At 38.1% G+C, this 25,295-nt stretch overlaps 1 protein-coding gene across 3 annotated transcripts in view; it reads right to left on the bottom strand.

The window, feature by feature from the left end:
• The window catches only part of LOC100892227 (semaphorin-1A), a 50,975-nt gene that overhangs the window by 617 nt on the left and 25,063 nt on the right, over positions 1-25,295 (bottom strand). For all 3 annotated transcript variants that reach the window (XM_030980944.1, XM_030980946.1, XM_030980945.1), the window contains exons 7-16: positions 23,941-24,066; positions 22,620-22,765; positions 17,010-17,121; positions 15,368-15,428; positions 9,307-9,466; positions 8,302-8,473; positions 6,036-6,097; positions 4,436-4,535; positions 2,417-2,722; positions 527-624 (exon numbers count right to left, since the gene is read on the bottom strand). In XM_030980944.1, coding sequence (XP_030836804.1) covers positions 527-624; positions 2,417-2,722; positions 4,436-4,535; positions 6,036-6,097; positions 8,302-8,473; positions 9,307-9,466; positions 15,368-15,428; positions 17,010-17,121; positions 22,620-22,765; positions 23,941-24,066 — 1,343 coding nt within the window. The remainder of the gene's footprint in view (positions 1-526; positions 625-2,416; positions 2,723-4,435; positions 4,536-6,035; positions 6,098-8,301; positions 8,474-9,306; positions 9,467-15,367; positions 15,429-17,009; positions 17,122-22,619; positions 22,766-23,940; positions 24,067-25,295) is intronic.

The following is a 25,295-nucleotide window of genomic DNA, read 5'->3' as shown; positions in this document are numbered from 1 at the left end:
TTTCTCTTTATTTCCCTCCTTACATCTTACTTATTTCCACATCTACCTCTCTTTCTTTGCCCTTAATTCTCATATACAGCATATTTGTTATCATAATTGTATTCACAGCTTCAGCTTGTACCCTAACCTCCTCCTTCTCTCTATCTACCCCCTCCTCCTTTCCTCTCTCTTCCCTCACTTGCTCTCTCTGTCTTCCCCCTCTCTCTACCTGTTCAAGTTTTCTGTCCCTCTCCTCAGTCTTTTTTTGTACTTTCATATCTTTGAAATAACTTGAAGTAATAAATATTGCATAAATTTGTATTTATCTAAATGTGATTACATTTTATTTCTAATGTATTTCCGTCTACATGTACACAACACATCACACAAACACATGTGTGCATGTAATATCAAAGGAAAATGCCTAATTACTCCTTAATCAACTGACCCTTTCACTATATTTTAAGCTTGTGCTGTGCTGCTGGTCAGTATTTTTATACCACTCACACAAAATAAAGAAAATAATATAAGCAGCTTTCGTACTTACACTCCCGCAGGTAGTTTCGTTATTTAAGGATGTATAAACTTGGTTGGCAACTTCCCATTCTGTACATCTTTGAACAGTTTCATTTGTCGTGTAAGTACCTTTAACAAATGAAACGGGAAACCCTTTTTGTGACGTCAGTGAGTCAGAGACTACAAAGAAGTTATGTATCCCAAGTGTTTCAATACAAATAAAGCATGGACATTTAGAAACATCAGTTTACACATGTAAGAATTAGATGGACTCAGTACTACAGAATCATAAAAACAGAGCATTTCTATAAACAATGTTAAATAATGAAGGACATATTTTCTTTAGATAATCAGTAATTATCATCCATTGCATCTGGATATACCCTTTTCCATAATGCCTCATATCTAGTTACCATGAAAATGAATCTTCTGAGGATTCTTTCTGCACTTGTGAGATCTAAATTAGAATTTCTTTAAACCCATTCCTCTTCCATTTGGTAGAACATTTTGTTGATATACAGTTATGCATAGGATGGTGCGATATCATAAAGCGTGACTCCATGCCTAAAATTAGCTTCACGAACTACAGTCGAACCTTTCTATTAATGTTAGAAAGAAAAAACAGAAAAAGTGGCCACTGGAGGCAGGTGGCTTTTCTAAAAATGTTCAATGACACATATTTCTTTCTTAAAGGAGACAAAATACATTGCCATTTTTCACCGTTCAGTTTTAGGAGGGGTACATGCCTCCAAGGAACTGTTATATGAGAATTTAGAGGCACAATGGCGGATCTTGCATTTACTTTCTACATGTGCTTTGCAACAAATTTGTTGGGCCAGGTCTTGAAGAATTTAGGGAGGATTAAGGGGCTTGCGCCCCAAACACCTAAAGAACCTCTACTAATGCCCCCCTCTTGTGCTTATTTCTTTCTGTATATACCGTATTTGCCGGCGATAAGGCCGCAGCGCCGTATAGGCCACACCCCCGTTTTTAGAAGAATGTGTAAGATCATTAATTAAAAACAATAAAGTACCTATGGTACCAGTGGTGTACCTTGTGGTACACCATTTGTTATAGAAAAAAATTTGAGGAACTATTATTATAAACTACATATTGAGATCTATTAGAAAGATTACTTTCAAACCAAGATGACAGTCAAATTTTAGTGTTGTTGTAGTTTCCGAGTGGTGAGTCAACACACTGATTACTGAGCTGGGAGACATTGCCAGGCATAGCGCCATAAATCGAAACTAAAAAAAAAAAATACTGCGGCCTATACACCGGCAAATACGGTATTAAGCACATCTTGTTTCTTTGTTTCTTAAGGAATCAAATAGATTTAATAGCCTACTCTGTTTTAAATTTATTGGAGATCAAAATTAGACCAGTAGCAAGGGTCGTAAATGAATTTTAAAAAACTACTAAAACAGACTCAAAGTCAGAATAACAAAGGTCTATAAAATACTGCCAGTTCTGTGCTTCCAAATTTCGAAATTACAGGTAAAAGAATATATTCTTTCAGGAAATGCTAAAAAAACTAAAATCTGACCATCCTAACCAAATACCGGTAGACCTTTATTGAGCTATAACAGAATACTACACTATGCAACTTTTTGGTGGTCTTGTGGCACGAAGTCAGTCAAGTCACAAATTAGCTTGTTGTCTGCTCGTACTGCACATGCCCAGTACACCTATACATCGCTGATTTATCCAATTTTTGCTTTGACATTATATTGAAATTTTTCTCTCTGATAGTTCCAACAGTAGAAAAACAAATTAAACCTCAGTCCAAATTTCTTTTGACAAAAGCAAGTTTAGACCATGCTGGCGTCTGGTTTAATTGAATCAATAGAATATGTACGAGCCTCATTGTGAAAAAGTCAGTATGTCCATATAAACATAACAAGAGATTCAAACATACCATAGGGTTCGATCGAGTATTTCAAATTGGATGCTGAGAACGTCACATCGGTAATATCCAAGATTAGGATGCTCAAGTGGACCATACTCCTAGTGCAATCTAGGCTCTCGTTTTTCAACAGACGATACGCTTCATCATTGCTGTCCGTGATTACATTCCCGTTGTATGTAATACTTGGTTCCCCATTCTCCACAGTGCCGTAGATGATTTCAAAGACTGAGTTTGGTGGTACCTGGTAATCGCCACCTGGTGGAAACATATTTGGTGGTGGTGTTGGTGTTGGTGTTGGTGGTGGTGATGTAGGCTCTATTACGGAAGATAATGATAAACAGGCGAATGATACACACAAAATTATAATGCACATTGTTGTTTAAGGACATAGATTGGGGGAATATATATAATCCAGTGTGAAAATGTAATATGGTCCTATAACCACATGCATTATCATAATTAAAATGGCTTAATCTTGAGGGCCCTGCAATTATTATTACCCCCAAAATAACCTTGACCTACATACAGGTATATAGAAAGGGAAATCTGGGTAATATACAGGGAGTCCAGGGAGGTAATGATGAGCCCGGTGGGGTCACTCCCCGCAGAGGGTAACACGTATGACCGTTACCACAAATGCAAATAACCCCCTTTTGTGGTCAATTTCAAGGACATTTTGTGAAATTTAACCCCTATTTTACGTCAAAACAAAGACAAATCGTACTTTGGAATAGCCCTATTTATAAGATTGTAAGGACGCTTTCGCAAATTTACCCCTATTTTACCAATTTCAAGGACAAGACTCGGCTCCGAGAATTTTTTTTCCCGGTTTTCTCTTTTCCCTTTTCCTGACCCCTATTTATCAATTTTGAGGACACCTAAATTTGCACCCCTATTTTCTATATTTCGAGGAATATTTTTTCTGCGGACATTGCTTGAAATTGACCCCTTATTTCATGATTTTGGTAACCGTCATGCGGTCCGGAAGTCACATTGAGTGACCCCATCGGGATGATGAGACCCAGGGGCTTCACTAACATTGTTCCCCTTGGATCCATGCTCTACTCTGCTGAGTGCAAGATGGCTTCATTCAAAGCTATTCTGCCATTCCCATCGACCCTATTGATCCGGGAACAGGATGCTTCCTGTACTACCCCTATGGGAATAAGAAAATCCAGTAGTCCACTAGTCAGCTTTCAGCATGTTTCTACTGTAGACCCGGGGAGCAACGGTACTGTCTACCGGAATACAGGTATTGAAATAATCGCTAACAGAATGTTACCAGTCCGTTTCTACAGAAGCACAATAAACCCATTTTTTGTGCAGGTATCATAATTCATACCAGGCACAATGGATGTTTGGAAAGCGGGTAATGAGTGCAGTAATTTACAAATAATACACAGCAGTGAGGGCATTAGTAAAAATTACCCAAACAAGGTACCTTTGGAACAGTCTAACATGGCCGAGGAGACAGCCGAGGTTGTTTGGACTGTTTCGAAGTAACATAGTGTGGGTAATTTTTACTAATAAATGCTCGAACAAAATGGCGTGTATTATTTGTTTTATAAGATGATGTTTTATTTGTTTTGTAAAATGATGTTTTATAACATGTGTTTAATGACCGGTCATTAGCAAAATTATGAGTTAGGCAAAATAAATGCCTGGCCATGTGTACGCTCAACAAATCGTTTGATTAGGATCAGCTTCATCATCTTATAATATGCATAGTCTCACACGGCCTAAACACTTACGCTAACGCATGGAAACGTTTGTAAAGAACTGAGAAGGCAAGCGTAAATGTTAGCATTATAAACAGATTATTTTATTACTAAAGAAGCACACACCTGAAGACAACAAACTCAAAATAAAGGAAAGAAAAGGTACCCGGTAGTTGGAAATCCTGTAGAAACACATCAAATTTTCAAGATATAAATGACAATAAAGGAAAGAAAAGGTACCCGGTAGTTGGAAATCCTGTAGAAACACATCAAATTTTCAAGATATAAATGACAACATTTGGAGACGTACCACTACAACTACTTAAGACATATACATCTTCATCTGTCGTAACCAGGTAGCCGTTTTCAGTAAGCTCCAAGTCTTTGATGGGACGAGATACTACAGGATCCTGTAGATTGGAAGATAAAAACAGAAAGAGTGGATGAGACAAAGGGATAAATATAATGATCTGGTTTACCCAGGATATCCACCTCAATATCAATACTGTTCTCCCTGATCGAGGGCCCCGCAATCATAGTATTACCCAGATTGGGGTCGATAGGCAGAAAGCAAGATAGCTAGGAGAGAACAAGAAACAATGGTAAGTTGAGAAGATGGGATATATTCAATGGATAGACAAAAAAATAAATGAAAAATAAAAAAGAAAGAAAATAAATTCACATTAGAAACTGAGGACTGAGACAGAGAGACAAGCAGATAAAATGATAGATAAAATGATAGATAAAAGGAGAAAACATGGAAACATGGTAAGTTGAGATGAAAGAGAAGGGAGAAATACACTGTACAATGGGTACACAGGATTTTGACCATGATCCCGTCTTCTGATCAAAGATTGAATCATAGTATATTTGTAGAGTAAAGTCGCAGCTCCAACATACTAAAATATGGGAGACATCAGAGTGGGGATAGACGAGAAATATTCAAAACAACAACAGAAAATATTAGCTCGTCAAATCAAATTCAATTATTTTCCTTTAAGTTTGAATTCAGAGCATTCTATCAGCAAAATCAGAAAACAAAAGAATAATTGGGGGTATCTAGCCATGACGCACGTACGGACACGGGAGAGACCGACAGTTTACCCATGATGTCAAGTTTAAGCATATCAAATATTCAGAAATGAAAATGTACATGTATGACGGAAATATGGTCAAAAATAGAAATTAACAAAATAAAAATGATCAATAATCATACATATGCCACATGTCATTAACCGTGTCTTTCATGAGATATGAAGCGAACAAATTCCATATAGAAAGAAAGGGGACAAAAGCTCTTTTTTACACACAGACAGCGCCTTGTCTATGTCAGCATAGTGTGCGTGCATAGCCATGGCATGCAAAGGCTTGCAAATTTTTCATTTGTGCTCTAGCTTATTGCAAATTAATTATAGATCTATGCCTCTAACAATAATATCAGCTTAAGAAATTGCTGTGAAAATTTATTACTTAGGTCGGCGTGACTTGAATACAAGTTTGTCATTGGCTTCATACTTGTACCTGTCTTATAACATTTGACGTTATGTTTCTAGAAACAAACCCACTGCCTACAGGAACCGGGTGGTCCCTGTAGTAAGCTGTCTCAGTCACAACTTTGCGTTTTTGGCTTGCGTATTGCGGCGTATTTATGGCAAGCTGTTATAACATTTATTCCTATTTCTTGATATCAAGAAATGATTTTCTGCTGTAAAACAATGGTTATTCTTGATATCAAGAATTCAATTTCTTGATATCAAGAAGAAATTAATATCAAAACGGCTTGCCATAAATACGCAGCAACAGCAACCCAACTACGCAAAGGTGTGACTGAGGCATTAGGGAATATGATATTTAGTAATCAAATAATCAACTAATTGAATAAATAATTACAAGAAACTTCTTTTACTCACTTGACAAGGATCTACCAAATCTCTGTCCGCAGTATCTACTACCTTGTACAGGCATCCCCTTTCTGTAAAAATAAAGAGTAAAGTCATACGGTATTCACATTTCTGAATGTCCGAAAGCCTAGTTCAGATATTATAGTTATTGACTGACAGGGGGTGTAATATAACATTATTTGGACCGCTGAAGGGAGTTATATTTTCCCGAAGCGCGCAGCGCTGAGGGAAAATATGGTCATGAGGGAAAATATAACTCCCTTCAGGTCCAAAGAATGTTATATACCCCCTGCCAGTCAATAACTGTTATATTAGATAGCTTTTGTTTGTTTTTTGTTGTTGTGGGGGGACAATCTAAATTACGTAAAAATAATATGTCGAGATAGTTCAAGAAAGAAAAAAAAAATCAAAAACAATTTTGGGAAAAAAAAAAGAAAAAAAAAAAAAAAATTCAAAAAAAATAAATTCCTACCCTAAAAAGCATTTTTCGGGAAAGAAACAAAAAATAAAAAAATAAATAAAAAAATTACTCAAAAAAGCATTTTTGGGGAAAAAAAAAAATGTGGAAAAAATAATTTCAAGGGAAAAAAAAAAATTCATAAATTTTTTTAAAAAATAAAAAGACCCTCGGTTATGGTGTAATGTGTGTAATTGGTGACATACAGTCCTCAAGAGGGCGACATGCATTGATTAAAAATATATTCATTTCACCAGCCGGTAAAATATAACACCGAAAAGTGACCGGCCAGGAAAATATAACAATTTGGATCCTCGCAATTGATATCACGTGACGAGCTCTGGACCAATCACATCTCGGTATCTGTCTAAGCTATCTAATATTATAGTATTAATGACTGCTTTGAGAGAAATAGTTGTTTTTATACGCTCAAGGGAAGGTTAGAATTGTGCTATTGCCCCGAGGCGTGCCGAGGGCAATAGCCCAATTGTAACCTTCCCGAGAGCGTATAAAAACAACTATTTCTCGAATATTAAAGCAGTCATTAATACTTTTATATGCCGAAAAAAAATAGACTAAAAAAATAAAAAAACTTTTGTCAAAGATGGGATTCGAACTCTTGCGTACAAAAGGTGATGTAACTAAAGTCAGCGCCTTAATCCGCTCGGCTATCGCGCTCTATTAACATACTAACCAGTTTTCTCTAATATATACATTAAAATGGATTTAAAACGGCTTCGCGTGTTGATGATTCGCAGCTGCTCCATTAATCGGGCCCTTCTTTTACTTTTGCAATGCATATTGGCACGAACTTAGATCAAGATCTATCGGCAGATGTTGTTTTTTTGTTTTTGGAAGTTTATTTTCGTCTTCATGTCAACAATGCAAGATAAAATTGTCGGTAAGATCGATCGAGATTCAATTGTATTGAAATTACCGACCAAATCTTCGCACACGTACGGTATCCTCGATCGCTCAAACCATTTTTTAACATGTAAACCTATGGGGTAACCATGGAGACTGACCTATTTTCCCAATAACCATGGTTATTGGGAAAATAGGTCTGTTTTTACAGGAACAGTTAAAGTTTATGAATGCAATTTCGACCAATCAGATTGCTGGATTACTTAAGTGAGGTATATAAACAGTCATAAACCACAGCAGTTTTGTTTTTTGATGATATACAGAGTTTTTTTCATGACACAAGTGTAAAGCACTACACTTGTAGGACCTTTGTTGAGCGCAGTTGCCATACATTTACATGTAAGAAGGGGACAAAAGCAGCGATTATTTTTAATTTAAGGTTGATACAAGGAAATAATGGACAAGATATGCCACAAGGTGCCTCGATCCAACTGTAAGATGGTAGCCACATAAGAATAATTTTAGCCATTTTGAAAGAGAGATTTACCTCCACGGCATTACTTCATATTGACTTTGTGTATACATGATACATGTACCGGTACATGTATTTATCAGGGATGTAGATTTGAAGAACAGGTGTGTTTTTTTAAAGAGCAAGAAATTTCACACCTTTATGTCGTACTTTAAAGATGTTTGCAAATGTGTGAATTCGGTAGATCTCTGTTTTTGTGAAAATACTTGACCTTTTAATGTGTTTTTAATGAGCCAAAAACACATGTACATGTTGTAGGGTTATGAGAGTATTTAAATCCCATTTTAAACCTGTTTTTTGCTGCTAAAATGGGTCATATTTTGTGGGCAATGTTCTGAAAAGTATTTGGAGATAATTCTCTCTATCCCTCTAATAATCTTGTGTTACGCCTTTGAAAATGAAGTGATAGACCCGGGATTTACCTGACGAAATTATGTAGACTTCTGTGCCGTCTTCAGTGCCGTCTTCAGAAGTCATTTCCAAATTAGAGAAGCGGTCCCCAACCAGGAAGAACTGAACTGTTCCAACTGCAGGGTCACTCATTAGGTTGTAATCACGCTCAAAGTCTGTGTCGGAGTCATTTGGATCCTCGCACTACAAAGGGGGAATATGGTGAAATATGAGTTAAAGTAGAAAAAGATTGGTTGAATGATGAATATGAAGCATACGGTACATTATTTGAACTTCTTTTTTTTTCATTTTAAGATTTTGTATTCACTATTCATTTCATATAAAACTCATCCAAAATATCTTTTTTTGTGTTTTTAAAAGAAAAAATGATTCCATTATATAGGTGTAACACAAAATATAATTCTCAGTGTTCTCAATTTAACTTGGACAAAGGTACAGAGAAATAAGGTAGGTGGGGAAAGTAAAAATTTAGGATACAAATTTCATTAAGCAAAATAGGTGAATAGGGAGCCTATGACAATGCAGCCTCATTACAGAGTTGCCAATTAGCCTTCATTAGAAAGTGATCTTCATATCATTAATAAGGTTGTCTGACTTTTCTACTTTTTATAGCAAAATGACTGTATTCCTTTAGAAGGAGAAGGATGAGTTCCGGCAAAAATGAAGAATTATTTGTGAACTTTCTAATTCCTGTTATGTTAATTTGGAAGAATATCACAGTAGAAATGTCCCCTAAAATAAGTTGCTCTTCAAATGCCCTCCTATTCAAAATATGACGAAAAATATCTGACAAGCTTGGAATAAACTGTCATGGTACATGTGTGTGTAGTTCAATTCACTCATTTCTGGTCTCTTCTCATTTGAGGGATTTGAAAACCTCACAGTAAACCGACATTTATTCTTATATATTTCATACATACACATAACCAACCTTACCCAAATGCTTCCAGATATTTTACTTTCAAATAATAATTGCAAGACCGGTATTCAAACTTTATCTTCAAAGATGAACTTACATTCAAACCAGGCCTTGGTGACTTAACCACTCCATCATATACTCTCCAAAGATCATTGGTATTTGATACACCATCAGCCCCGAAGAAATCACCCCCATTAAATGTCTCATCGATTGAAGTCAGTGTGAAATTACAGAGAGCTGATTGAGGTGCGGCATTCCTGAAGAAAATTACAAATTTATAATACAATCAAATTTGGGGTATCATAGCCATTTCTCAGGAGAAAATACCAAACTCATATAGTGATATAATAATAAATATTTGGACATTGCAGCCACTGCCCCCCCCCCCCTTCCAAGGGTTGGTTGAATTTGGAGAAGGGCATACAGATTATTCAGAAATGATTCATGCTACAAAATAACAGAATAATGGCACTAAATTTTGCAATCAACAAAACGTTATGTAAGAGATATGGACCCCTTTGATATTTTCATCAAAATTCAGATGTTATTAGTTTTGTATTTTTCAGTAGATCAAGAAGCTACCTCGAGAAGAAAAAAAGAAGAGGTGGTAAATTACTACTGTACTTCTTGGTAACATTTTTAGGTTCATATATTGTAAGTTTTTATTTTTTTAGTAGATCAAGGAGCTACCTTGAGTAGAAAAAAGAAGAGCTTTTTTGTTACATACGGAGGCGTAGTGGTGGTTTTTGTGTAATGATCTCAATTCAATATGGCTGGGTATAAACAATTAAATGTTATGATTTGAGGTTTAAAGTTGCAAAGAGAAATGGTAAAATAACTTCCGGGTTCATATATTTTTAGTAAGTAAAACATAGAAGGGAAAGATAAAGATGTCTACATTATGGGTGATTTTAATATTAACTTGCTGAATTGTTCTACTGTAAATCAGGTTAATTACTTTGTAAATATTTTGTAGAATAAATCATATCGTCCATTGATTGATAAGCCTACACATATTTGTAAATCATCAACAATTCTTATAGATAATATACTTACGAATTTTTGCAGTAATGATATTAGTTCTGGTATATTTTGTAACGATATAACAGACCATTTGCCAATTTTTTCTGTTACTCAAAATAATCTCAAAGAAAATAGAAATACTAATGCTAATAAATCCAGTTTGATGATGTTGAACTCGCATATGATCGTTTTTTAAATAAGTTTAAAGGTAGCACAAAGTTTTGGGAAATTTTGAAAATTGGGTGGATAGCGATTCTTTACAATTTTGATATATTTGGATGCCCCTGTGGATGTATTATAAGCACTAGAAAATGTAGCCCCTAAAATACTTCTAATTTTTGAGAAAAATTGAATATAAAACGTTACCGGTGCTCCCGGTAAATTTTGATAAATTTCAAATAGCGCCTACGGCCGTACAATAGGAGCTGCGACCATGAAAATCTCAGATCATTTAGATGTGATATATAATTTTCAAACAGGAATAGCTAATCGGTCAATTTTAGTCAAGAAACATTGTTTTATAAGCTTAATTAATATCTTGACCTTGAGAGGGAGCTATACAACATAAAGAGTTTATTATTAACAATTTGATAACTTTAGACTTGATTTCAACCTCGACAACAATCACTGAATATTGTATGATCGCATATGCTTCCAATATGTTCATTTGAACAAAATTCATGACCCCATATCAATACCTTGTATTACCTTTAATGATGTTTTTAGTAATAAATGCTTGAAAGGTAATCATAAAAAGAATTCTTCACCAAGAAAATCGTGGAGTACTTTTTCTTTATTAAGATGTATCAATAAAAAACAGGCTTTATAAAGAATATTGTAAAACAGAAAAATCAAAACTGATTTTATTATTCACTATATAAATCTATGTATCTACTTAATATTTGCTAGTTTATCTAAACTACGCTACCGTCGAGAACTCTTTAAAAGCGTCACACTCGCGCATGCCCCACCCCCATACATCGCCTTCCCAGGATTCGCGTGCGCATCGCACGCCCGCCATTCATCCTCTTTCACAAGCCTCCAAAGACAAAGCTTCGGACATGTTGCCCGCAAGGAGAGGGGACGGAGGGAGGGACATAGGAAGATTTATATACCGGTAGTAAATAATAAAATCAGTACTGATTTTTCTGATTAACCACAATAAATCAATGTATCTACCTATTATTTGCTAGACCAGCAAACAAATGGACCGGGAGGCATGTCCCGAAAAAAAGGAGATTACTGGGGAACAATGGCAGCCGAAGCCGCTCGCAGGGACGCAGTTGCAAACAACACCTCCCCAGAGGTGACGTCCCAAAGATAAAAAGACGTACAGGTATTGGGAGACTGCCAAAACGCGGCCTTCAGAAAGAGGACTGAAGAGAACCTCCATTGGTCCGGAGGATGCCAACTTATTCTTGGCAATGTAGGAAGGTCGTGGGACCAACCGAACTCCCCGCCTTTCCCACCTGATGGGGCCGGGGGAGGTAGACAGCGCATGGAGCGCGCGTACTCCTCTGCTGTCCAGAAGCTATTGCCATAAGGAAAACTGTTTTCACCGTCAAGCGAATAAGTGAGGCCTTAGACAAAGACTCAAAAGGAGGCTTTGCCAAAACGTCTAAAACCTTCGGAAGACTTGAAGCACGAGCCAGCTTCAGGAACGCTGGCCACTGCAGAAAAGAATGCTGTAACTTGTACAAGAAATGGGAGATAAACCCCCGAGCCGTCCAGACCCAAAATGAGTGGCGCGAGGGCCGAACGGTAAACATGAAAAGAACCTTACCCTTGTCAAACAATTAAATAAAAATCCAGCTATGACACCTACCGAAGTCTACGGGGGAGACCCCGAGGTCTTCACACCCAATGGAGCAGGGGACCAAACAAGAGTTGTAAAGTGTCCTCGTGGATCCTTACGACTCTAAGACTATAAACTATGAGGCTCTCTCAGAGATTCCAGAAGTCATAGCGTACTCCCCGACACCGGCCCAGCGGTCAGAGAGAGTATGTGGTCAGAGAGAGTATGTACCGCGGGACGATGACGTAAAATCCCAGACAGAAACTGGGACAACAGGTCCGGTCTCAGCGGGAGAGGGAACAGATATCCGCAGCAAAAGGGACAGAAACCAGAAACACTGAACTGAAACGAGCCGGAAACAAAAAAACTGACAGGGAGCCCGTGGCCCCAAACATCAGCGACAGACACTGATTACGCTCCAAGTGAGCTGGGGAACTGTGTCCACGAGATAATTCCCCCGAAAAAGGCGGCGCAACAGCCCTCAAAGGCTGGTCAGCCACATGACTAGGCTTCAATGAGAAGCTATCACAGATGGCAAAGCCATCTGCGAGAAGAGTCCCAGACATAGCCGTCATTTGGGAAAACCCCAAACCCCAGAGGGGAAGGGTGAGTCCCGATCCAGCTACCGTACCCACTCCTCTCTTGGAGGGGTAGCAAAAGAAGCTGGAGAAGAGAGCTTAGCCATCACCAACGGGCAAAAAGCCCAAGGAGAAATGCCAACCACCGAACAGAGCTTCTCCGAGGCTGAACTCGGCGAAACGGTCCCCAAACCAAAACAGGTACCGGCTTATACCAGACAAGCGTAATCGGGCTTCAGACCAGAAAGATGGGACTAGGGTAAACCCTGTTGCCCACCAAGATACTTTGACACCACGCAAAGCCCAGTCTGAACGGTTGGAGAGCAGGCAGGCTGAGGTCTAAAAATCACCACAGCTCACAAAAACCAACTACAAACTTCTTACCCCTTGTCGAAGCGTCGGGTGACAATACTTGCTCTAGGGCCTTGCTAAAACTGAAAGGTTTAGCTAAATAGGCTCAGCATGGTCACCACTAGACCATGCCTCACCGCATTAGAGGCTGCAAGAGCTTGGTGCGAAATGCTTACGTGTGGTCTACAACCTTCTGTCGAGTGGCGAACTCAACTGAAACCCGTTGCAGATGCCGAAGACGACCACAAGAAAAAGCCCCCGTCAACCAGATGGGCTAGGGGCACCACTCCCCACAGGTAAGGGAAGGTGCCCAAAGCTGCTGCCGACTCCCTATCTGGAGGATCGTCAAGGACAGGAGCAAAAGGCCCAACTCCCACCAACCGGCCGACGGCCTATGGTGGAAGGCCAACAGCACCAAGCAACCCGGACCTAAAAGTGTCTCGGATGCCGGAGCAGCAACACCCGTGAAATCTGAATGAACCCAAAGCCAGGTGTGACCAGGGCCGGCTCATTACTAGCTGAGGCACAGGAAGGGGCAGAAACTGAGCCTCCGCCCGAACCCAAAATGCCTTTCGGGTTTTTTGGTGGCTGGTATCCCCAGTCACCAAAATCATCAAGAAGCCACAAAGCCCAGCCTGAGCGGCTAGAGAACACACCGACTGAAGTAATACTTAACTCAGTCTTCTCTACCTTAACCCAGTCTTCTCTACCTTGACCCAGTCGGCAGCTGGACGTCAGAACGCTTGCGCTTCTTACCCGCAGGTACAGGAGAAGAAGCGAGCATTGCGGCCATACTAGACTTCGTAAGCCCAGAAATAAGCTCAGTGTGACCGGGACCGACCCGCTCCACTGCACCAGAGGCTCAACAATCAAAATACGGGAGCCTCTGTGAGATCAGGATCTTTGCGTTTCACGAACGTGGATCAAACCACGTTGTGGGTAAAACCGGGGTGAGTGTGTGTGTATGTGTTGGATGTGTCCGCTTGTGATTATTAATAATTTTTACTTATAATTTGTTAATTTTGTAAAAGGGGCACCAGTCCACAATATCTTGATCTGTTTTGGTTGCCCCTAATAATATGTTAACTTTATACATCTATATGATTGTCAACATGTTCTATTGTATTGTACTATTTTGTTCATATCATTGAATAAAAATGAATTGAATTGAAAGTAGATGATAACAATTCTTCCTTAGGCTGATTCATTACAATAAAGCATGTATTCATGGTATAAAGATAGTTGGTTAACTTCTGTTTAAATTCTTACAAAATATATTGAAAAAAAATCATAAAATTATTATGTCATCAGTTGAAACAAATTACTTTAAAAAGTATACACATAGAGCATGACTGTAAAAATAGGAAAGCTTAAAAGGAGGGAAGAAAGAATAAGGCATAATAATGTATAGAGAGGAAGGAGGAAAAAAGCAAGAAGAAGTATTGGGTAATTAATGAGTAGAACAAAAAGGAGAAGAGAGGGGAGGAGAAGAAGGGTGTGATTTAAAGAAGAAGAGAAAGAGATGGAAAAACAGAAAAAAGAAAGAGAGTCTTTGGGAGAGAAAATGACGGGAAAGAATAGCCTTTATAGACAAGTCATTAATCCAGGAGCGTTGTATCGGTCCACTGCGGTTCTGACCTAGCATTGTATGACATTAGATCCTACAAGAGCTAATCTACTGATTGCGAATGTAATATTCTTACATAAACTGGTATTTACATGACAAATATTTTCTGGACTTTTTATTGGTTTCTTTTAAAATGACAAACACCTCTGCTTCCTACTTCAAAAGACATTAGTTATGATTCACGGATGCTGAAATTTATATCTTCGTTCAGTACAAAACATTCTAAATTTCTCTCTCTGGCTTTCAAAATATTTGGCTTAAAGGGTACAGTAACTTCTATTTAAAAAGTTTTTGTGAAGTGGGCATAACATTGCGAGGTGTCACTCTGAAACCAGGGAGTTCTGCCAAAATGGTTAGGGATTTTTAAAAAAAAAAATCATTTCTTTTCAACTCGTTTACAACATAAGGTAACACGCTATTATATCTGTAACTAAATCTACCTTAAAATCTACTGTATATCTACATCACCATGCAAGCCGATACTTACAAGCAGCATCTAAATCTACCTTGTTGTAATGCCTCTGAACAAGCGTTCAGGATATGTATGAGGGTAGCCTTACAACTAGATAGGGTGAATTTTTCATTAAATTGTCTTGCCCCATAATTTCAGATTTCCTGGAATTGGAAGACAATCGATCGTTGCTCGAGTGGCAAAACTAAGGAGGCCTTTTGGAAGACCATACATAATTTCTCTCCATGTTAGGTCACTCTCTTTCTCTTCCAACAACTGCATATTTCACTGAGAAAGACAAGAACATTTATCAAAGCCCATTACAAAACTTACCGTTCATTAGTGAAAATGGCATGGATCATTGTACAGTTTATATCACTGCAGGCAAAGTCCTCTGAAAGAAAGAAAAAAAATTGTCAACTCTGAGAAAACAAGAGTACGGTACTCAAGATTATACTGATACATCATTGATATCTATGTATATTGTAATATATTTCCTTCTAAACAATAAACTTAGTCAGCTTGGATTTCCATTTGCAGCCTTTTTAGTTGAATAGAATAAATCTTCCCCAAATATTCTTTTTTTCTCACTACCATATCCTCTTCTCCTCCTCTTTCTCCTCCTCATCATCACCATCACAATCATAATCATCATCATTATCGTTATCAGCATCATCATTATCATAATCATCATCGTCATTATCACCACCACCACCACCACTACCACCACCGCAACCATCTGCACATCACGGACACCACCATCATGATCTTAATAACCCATTACCTTCACATCGTTATCACTACCATCATCATCACCACCATCTCATCATTCACCCAATTCTATTACCAGTATCTCCACATCATCATCATCCCCATCATTGTCACCACCACCACACTATCACTTTAGCATCACCATAACCATCTTCACATCACGTGCACCGCCATCATGATCGTAATAATCCAAACCCTTTACATCAATATCACTACCGTCGATCATCATCACCATATCATCATCACCACCATCTTATCATTCACCCAATTCTATTACCAGTATTTCCCAGTGGCGTAGATCCTTACTTAATACTTATTGTAAGGGGGGGGGGGATGAACGTATAGATCATCCCCCTAAACAATATGTAATAAGTAAGGACCTCTGTCACTGATATCTCTGCATCGTCATCATCACCACCACAACCATCTTCACATCAACACCACCATCTTATCATTCACCAAATTCTATTACCAGTATTTCCCAGTGGCATAGACCCTTACTTAATACCTATTGTAAGGGGGGGGGGGGATGAATGAATAGATCATCCCCCTGAACAACAGGTAATAAGTAAAGATCTCTGCCACTGATATCTCCACATCGTGATCATTACCACCACAACCATCTTCACATCATCATCATCACCATCATCATCACCACCACCATCTTATCATTCACCCAATTCTATTACCAGTATTTCCCAGTGGCGTAGATCCTTACTGAATACCTATTGTAAGGGGGGGGGGGGGGGGTGAATGAATAGATCATCCCCCTGAAAAATAGGTTATAAGTAAAGATCTCTGCCACTGATATCTCCACATCGTCATCATCACCACCACAACCATCTTCACATCATCATAACCATCTTATCATTCACCCATTTCTACTACCAGTATCTCCACATCATCGTCATCACCATCATTATCATCACCATCACCACCACAAGGACTAACACCACCATAACCATCTTCACATCACGTACGCGCCATCATGATCGTAATATTCCATACCCTTCACATCAATATCACTACCGTCGATCATCATCACCATATCATCATCACCATATCATCATCACCACCATCTTATCATTCGCCCATTTCTATCACCAGTATCATTATCATCATCGCCATCACCATGATGATCCAGTCCTCATCGTCATCATCATCATTGTCGACCTCATCACTCTTCTATACTGTTCATACTTACGAATATCATTATAATAGAAAGTAGAGTCCTCAGTTGTAATGGAGCACACAAGGCGCTGCTTCAAGAAACTGGTGAGGGTCTGAGTACTTGAAACTGCTACCCCAGCATCATTCTGCAAAGCAAACAAGAACGGGTATGTTATGAGGTGTCGTGCTATAGTGGTTCATTCACTGACTCTTAATCCAAGGGTCCAGGGTTCAAATCCCAGCACAGCAGGGACGTCAATTGGCAAGATTTTAATACACATTTTCCACTGTCCACCCAGGTGTTATATGCGTACCTGGTAGGATGCGAAATTCATTGCAGTTTGCTCAGCATTGTGAGTGTTTACACAATGGTGCCTGGTGAGAATGCTCCCCAGTGAGTGAAGAATGTGCTTTGTGCTGGCAAGCCTGAATCTAGTGACCCAGTTTAATACTTATATCTGTAAAGCACTCGGACACATCGTTGATGTATTAGGTTAAAAAATTACATTTGACACTTTATGCTACGGTCAAAAAGGTTCATACGAACGATAATTTTGTACGAATCTCCGTTTTTCCATTGTCTTCCTGAATTTCCAGTACGGCGTTCGTAGCAGTTCGTAATGGCATTTGTGACCGAGGCTTACGATAGTTAATAAAATGACCAAAAACTTAGAAGTCGCATCAGACTGAAGGTTTCATTTTGTACAAATTGTTAATGCCAAATATATCTTGAGTAAGTTTTATGAAATTTCTTTTCATCCTGTTCTTTGAATATTTGAAAAGATTTTCACTTTACATTAAAAAAAACTAGATGGAACTTCGACTGCGTGCAGTCGAAAATGATGCCTCCGTCATAGAGCAAGTTTACAAACCAAAACAGTAGAATTTTTTCAAATTCAAGTTTTATTGTAATCCATTAACAGGTTCTCAGAATATCGTGATTACAAGCAATTTCTCATATACATATATGACCCTTTGATCTTTGACCTCATGACCCTAAAATATACTCGGTTCATTGGCTCTGCAAGATGTCCTGAGTTAAATAGTAATCCATCTGTCAGTTCTAATGAGAATGCGTTCACAAGCTATTTTTGCATACATAATGAGCCCATGAAATTTGACCTTTGACCTCATGACCCAAGAATCTACTCAATTCATTGGCTCTGCAAGATACAAACATGATCTAAGTTTGGCAGGAATCCATCAATCTATTCTAATGATAATGCGATCACAAGCTATTTTTGAATACATAATGAGCCGCATGACCTTTGACCTTGACCTCATGACCCCAAAATCTAATCAGTTCATCGGCTCTGCAAGATACATACATGACCAAAGTTTGGCAGGAATCCATCTATCGGTTCTTGAGATAACGCGATCACAAGCTGTTTTTGCATACATAATGAGCCCTGTGACCTTTGACCTTTGACCTCGTGACCCCAAAATCTAATCAGTTCATCGGCTGTGCAAGATACATACATGACCAAAGTTTGGCAGGAATCCATCAATCGGTTCTTCAGATAACGCGATCACGAGAACGGGAAGTACGGACGGACGGACAACCCGAAAACATAATGCCTCCGGCTACTTCGTAACGGAGGCATAAAAAGTAATGCAGAACATAACAATGTCACTATGCATCACACCTAAGATTCCAGATCATCTCTTTAAACCTGGAGTCACTGATATTGGAGAGAAAAAAGTTTTCATTCAAAAAATGAAAACTCATTGAATATTTTCAATAATAACTGAAACATTATATAACTCAGGCCTTATTCACATACGATCTGCCCAAACCGCTGCATTTTTTTATATGATGACAAACAGTGCAATTCAGGTCACATTTGCTGGTGATATTTGTTTTATTCTTACCAAACAGGGCCTCATGGAAGACCCCCAAATTGGTGATATGTGCCACCCTATAAAATAAAAAATCTATGACACAAAGCTCAGTGACTAGGCGCAGGACCTTTGCTGCGTGCAGTTGGCATTCATTTACACATTCAAAAAGGGCGGCATTTTTGGGGGGAGGGGGGCGGCAGTCTAATGAGTCATATTTGAACAAGCCTTTATTCATTTTGTTTTAATTCGATTCAATTTAAAAAAAAATTATACCATGCTATAAACATGAAAACAAAAAAAATTAACATTTGTCCAGCTTATCATGCTTATACAATATACCGGTAGTACCAGTCATGAAAATCGATACGCAAAAAGAAATTGGGAAAACAGAATATTTGTTTGGCTCATTATATAAGAATAAATTTGGTGGTCCAAGGACTCGTTTAAAGATAAATTAATTTGAGTTCTGATCATGCAATTGCATTGTGAAATAAGCGATGTGGAATCGATCAGAAAAATTTGATCATCTAGCATATATTGGTGTGTACTGCAAGGTTCTGGAATCATTAAAATTATAAGAAATTTGGCCCAGTCTTTGTTAAGTTACAAGCACTGTACACAGAAATACATATCTGTCGTCCCAATTGTTATGATGTTACATGCCATATTTAGAATATACATGCATTTGAAGAGCCATGTTTTTCAGAGAACAATTTTTTATCTGTTGTTCTTCCACACTTGCATAATACATTGATAATGCTCACAAATTATTTTTCACCTCTTCCCAGAACTCCAATCTTCTTTTTAAGTGCAATAATTTATTAAACATAGGCATACTTTTTTAATGATTTGGGCAAATTTAGGCAGGCCCTGAGATTTGTTTTTAATACGCACATGTGACGTCATTTAATGTCAAGAGTGGACTGAAATTTAGGGAATTAGTAGTGAAAACTTGATTGTAATTGGATGGTGCGATTTTTGAAAGAAAGTCTGAGCATAAAAAACGTGGAGAATGAAAGAACAAGTAAAGAAAAAAGATTATGACAAAATCAAGAGGTGATCTACAGATATGATGATTAGCATGATGATGAATCAATGATTATGACGATGATGATGCTGCTGCTGATGATGATGATGATGATGATGATGATGATGAAGATGATGATGATGATGATGAATTGATGATGATGAAGATGAAGATAATGATGATGAATCGATGATGAATTGATAATGATGATGGTGGTGATGATGATGATGATGATGATGATGATAATGAATTGATGATGATGATGATAAAGGTGATGATGATGAAGGTGATAATGAAGATGATGATGACAATGTTGATGATGAGGATGAATTGATGATGATGGTGATGATGATGATGATAATAATAATAAAAATAGTGGGTTCTTGTATTACGCCATAGTGTCAGGCAAATTCTGACTCCTGGCGCTCCATTACCATTACCCCGTCTTTAGCACAGTTGCCAAACAACCTCAGAACAACCTCATCACAGGTGCAGTATTTGTGGATTTATCTGCGGCTTATGACACTGTCAATCACCAAAGGCTACAGACAAAACTTCATGACATCACAAATGACCTCAAACTCACCAGATTCATTCAGAAGATGATGCAGAACAGACGCTTCTTTGTCGAACTTGATGGGCAGAAGAGCAGATGGCGGAAACAGAAAAACGGTCTCCCCCAGGGTGGCGTCCTGGCGCCAACACTCTACAACATCTACACTGCTGACATCCCTTCAACAGAGAACACTCGAAACTTCATCTATGCAGATGACACCTGCATCACAGCCCAGCATAGTACCTTCGAAGCTGTTGAACTCCATCTCAACACAGCGCTCGCAAGCCTTTCGGAGTACTACAGAGCAAACTACCTACGGGCAAACCCATCCAAGACTCAGGTGTGTGTTTTCCATTTGAAGAACAGGGAGGCAAAGAGAGAACTGAAGCTAAAGTGGAACAATGTGCAACTTAACCACTGCGAGCATCCAGTGTATTTAGGTGTAAAACTCGATCACACTGTATCCTTCAAGAAACATATCGAGAAGACAATAGGCAAAGTAGAATCTCGAAATGCCATCATCGGGAAGCTAGTATCTTCACACTATGGCGCTGACCCCAAAACTGTACAAAGTGCAGCTGTTGCTCTATGCATGTCATCCGCAGAATATGCTTGCCCATTTTGGAGCAGATCAGCCCATGTGAAAAAGCTTGACACCACACTCAATAACACATATCGAAAGATAACAGGCTGTCTGAAACCAACAAAAGTTGAGGAGATATATCACCTCGCTGGCATTGGATCTCCTAACCAAAGGCGCACTAACACCTGCCTAAAGGAACGGATGAAGCAGGCGACAGATGACATACACATGCTACACAGATACTTACAACCCCACAAACGACTTATATCCCGACACAGCTTCCTCGATTCTGTCCCACCACCTGAACAGAATCCTCCACCATCAGTCAAGCCCGTACTCATCAAAGGTCTTAACCTGAAGTGGCCGGAGTGGCAATGCCTAAATCGAATGCGGACGAGAATGGGACGGTGTAAGGTCAAGATGGCAAGATGGGGCTATGCCCATGAAGGAGATACTCTCTACGACTGCGGAGAGGCTCAGACGATGGACCACCTCTTGCAGTGCGGCAGAACGGGTTGCACAGATGAAGACCTGTCCCTTGTTAATGAAACGGCCATTGCAGCAATCGAGCGATGGAAGAACTTAATTTAATTTAATTTACTTCTAATTAAGGAACTTTACATAAATTATTATCTTGATCTAAGGAGACATGAACGAACGACGAGCACAGTTGCCATCAATTACAGCGCTTAATCTATTGATTCGTGCCAGGTACTGACTTACATTACCTGACCAGAGAATGAGAAGATAATACATTTTTTTTAGGGAAATTCAGTCATTCAATTTAGAATGCAATCTTCAGAATGTAGAAAAATCACCAATCACCTGAAAAAATAATGTGTATAGCTACAATGTATCTAGCAACCTCAAGAAAACTTTACCTGGCATTCTATAGGTTAATGGAAAAGGAATATGAAGAATACCCTAAATGCCGCTCACAAAAGTCACGTCTATTTTGGGTTCCCTTCCTATTCATTTTAACAGGCCTGCGTCAACTAGTCTACTCAACATGTAGTTTTTATGTTTACTGAAAAGTGTATTTAAACGGCAATATCTCCTTGTAATAATAATAATAAAAATAGCTATTTCTTACACAGTTACATGTATATAGCGCTTTTCCGGACCGAAGGCCCTATCAAAGCGCTTTACAGATATATATTATTACCCCGGTCATTGGATTCAGGCTTACCCGCACACAATGTATGCACATTCTCCACTCCCTGGGGAGCATTCCAGCCAGGCGTCATTTTTACAAGCGCACACATGCTAATCTAAGCACATTAGCTTTTGCATCCTACCGGGTACCCATTTAACACTTGGGTAGAGAGTAGCAAATGTAGATCAATGTCTTGCCAAAGGACATTAGTGCCGCGGTGGGACTTGAACCGCAGACCTTGTGATCCACAGTCCGGTGACATGTAGAAGTCATATTCAAAGCTCATACTTTGAATACAGTATACATGTAGCAACAGCAAACCTTTCCATCAAGACTGAATCCTGTTTTGGTAATTGGTAGTTTTTAAGGATAAAATAAGGGATTTTGAACTTGCACTCTTCAATGTGTTCCAACTTTTAGGCAAATCAAAGATCTTCCTGTGGACAATAGATCCCCTACAACACAACTGAGAAAACTGACCTTGCAGATCCTGGCAATTCGGCTGTAGTAGGTGTCTATGGAGGGAGCTTGGCCTGCGCTTAAACTTGCAAACTCCTGTGCTGGCTCACGGAAGAGGAAGTACACATAATCACCATTGACAAAAGGTTTTCCTACAAAGTGCGCCTCTGAATTCATGACAAAGAAAAAAATGGAAATTATAATGACGATGGTGATGATACTAATATGATATTTACAACAAAAACATCAACAATAATAATAATAATAGTAATAATAAGTAATACATGAAGGAGAAGAAGAAGAAGGAAAAGAAGAAGAACAAGAAGAAGAACAAGAAGAACAAGAACAAGAAGAAGAAGAACAAGAACAAAAACAAGAAGAACAAGAAGAACAAGAAGTACAAGAAGAAGAAGGAGAAGAAGTAGAAGAAGGAGAAGAAGGAGAAGAAGAAGAAGAAGAAGAAGAAGAAGAAGAAGGAGAAGAAAAAAAGAAGACTTGTATATGTGTGATATCAACAACTATATTGCACGTGGGGAAAATACCACAATCAACTACAAATTCATAGCAGCTAGTATTCCAGAAAGTGTTAGTATTGTCAAATGTATTAACATTCCACATACTTTGGATGGATATGTTTATTACCGTAAAACAAGTACATGTACCTAATGCCTATTTTAGAAGCCTACGTTGCTTATTAAAATTTATACTGTATTATTATATATTTAAAAAAATACCTTGCATGCCTGCCCTTCTGAATCTTGATCAGGATGATGCCTACATGTATATTGCTAGTTATACTCAAATATCATTTAATATTAATATATTTATATTCTTGAATGGCTCTATGCTCATTTCATGCAACTCATGTAATAATGGTTCTAGGATTATACTTCTGCTGGATGTTCAGGGTTGAGGAGATATCAATCCTTTGTACACTGTAGCATTTTGTTAAAATCAACTGTTAAATCAAATTTCTGATATTCAATCTTAATTTATCTTACCTTTTTTATAGTAATTTGGGTCTCTTCCCCCCCCCCCCTTTTTTTTATTATGTGCAATACTTTATGTATAGAATTTTTAATTATGCACTGGGAGTAGCATGTGTGGGGGCACAAAACCTCCGGGCAACAGTGTTGAACTTCACTTTTGTGCACCCTGACCCACTTGCTGCTCCCATATCTCTTTGAATGTGTTTGTTCATTCTTACTATGTACTTGCATTTTGCCATGCTGTATTGTATTTGTGCTTTCTTATGAATGGTCAAATAAATAATAATAATAATAAATGTAGATAGTCTTCAGACAAAAATTAGAAATAAATCAAACCAAAGAGACGTACTTACCCGTAGCAACCATTTTATCAGAATCTGTCCTTGTGATAACTTTGTTTCCTCTATCTCCGTCTGCCTTGCCAATGATGGACTTTTTATCTGCATCGCTTTTCACAAGTCCATAGTAAAAGTTACCACCTGTAGAAGAAACACAGTTTAACATATCGATCGTGAATTGGGTATAATTTCTACAATTTTGAATGAATAGTTGCCAATCATTTACATGTACCTGTAGCTCCTTTTCCACCGCATGTAAAGCACTGTGAGACGCCATCCTTGGGTCAGAGTTCAAGTTCGTATATATATATATATATATATATATATATAAATTAGCAAGCAGTGGCAGTGTAAATTCAATAAATGCATACGATTCCAAAATAAATTATGTGCTCAAACTCTGTTTGATATTTGAAGTGGTCTACTATAGGTGATGATTTTATTGTTTGAACGAAGGTCACTGATGATGCTAGAAGAGTCTACCTTTAAAAACAAGTCTCACAAGACACTCCTCAACATACTTTGGCACTCTGATGTTGACCAACTATGTGGACCAGTAAAATATTACACCTTCTTTTTCATTTATTTCTTTTTCTTTCTGCTAGTTGCCACATGTTTTGAACAAGAATTGAATACTTATAAATCAGACCGTCTCGACATTTCGTTCGTTTGTGTCTCCTTAGATCAAGATTAATGTATCTTGATCTTCAGAGTAGTTGATACAACCGGCCGTGTCAGACACGTTGCCCCAGGGTGCGAGATAGGACTCTTGTAGTGTGCCCCCATTTAAAACAATTATACAATAACAGTTAACATTACATTTAATTAATAGTATGAAACTATTAAAATTACTCTCATGTTACGGGAAAAAATACTATATATATATATATTATAAATCAATTGATTTGGTCGATCCGGGTTGATGGCGGCGTTGCTTTATATATCCTTAAAAGACTGAATTATACCGTTCTAGATAATCTCTCAACATGCAATAATATTATAGAATCCCTTTTTATTGAAATCGTGATTCCCGGTAATAAGAACATAATAGTCGGCGTGATATATCGACCCCCGAGTTCCGATGCACACGAATTTTTATTGTATTTATCTGACACATTACAAAACGCCAGTTTCAACAATAAAGATTGTTTTTTGATGGGCGACTTTAATATAGACCTGTTAAAGCACTTACATAGCAATGTTTCTCAAGAATTTCTCGAAACAATTTTGTCTGCTTCTTTCTTACCACTTATTTCCAAGCCAACTCGTGTTGCAAATACATCTGCTACTTTAATTGATAATATTTTTTCTAATGTTACTCCACATTTTGATTCTTACATTATTCTTTCGGACATATCTGACCATTACCC

The sequence above is a fragment of the Strongylocentrotus purpuratus genome, unplaced genomic scaffold (assembly GCF_000002235.5).
Source record: "Strongylocentrotus purpuratus isolate Spur 01 unplaced genomic scaffold, Spur_5.0 spur5_scaffold_11, whole genome shotgun sequence".
Taxonomy (NCBI): domain Eukaryota; kingdom Metazoa; phylum Echinodermata; class Echinoidea; order Camarodonta; family Strongylocentrotidae; genus Strongylocentrotus; species Strongylocentrotus purpuratus.
Note: the sequence above shows the minus strand (reverse complement) of the source record. Positions and strands in the feature narration are given on the sequence as shown.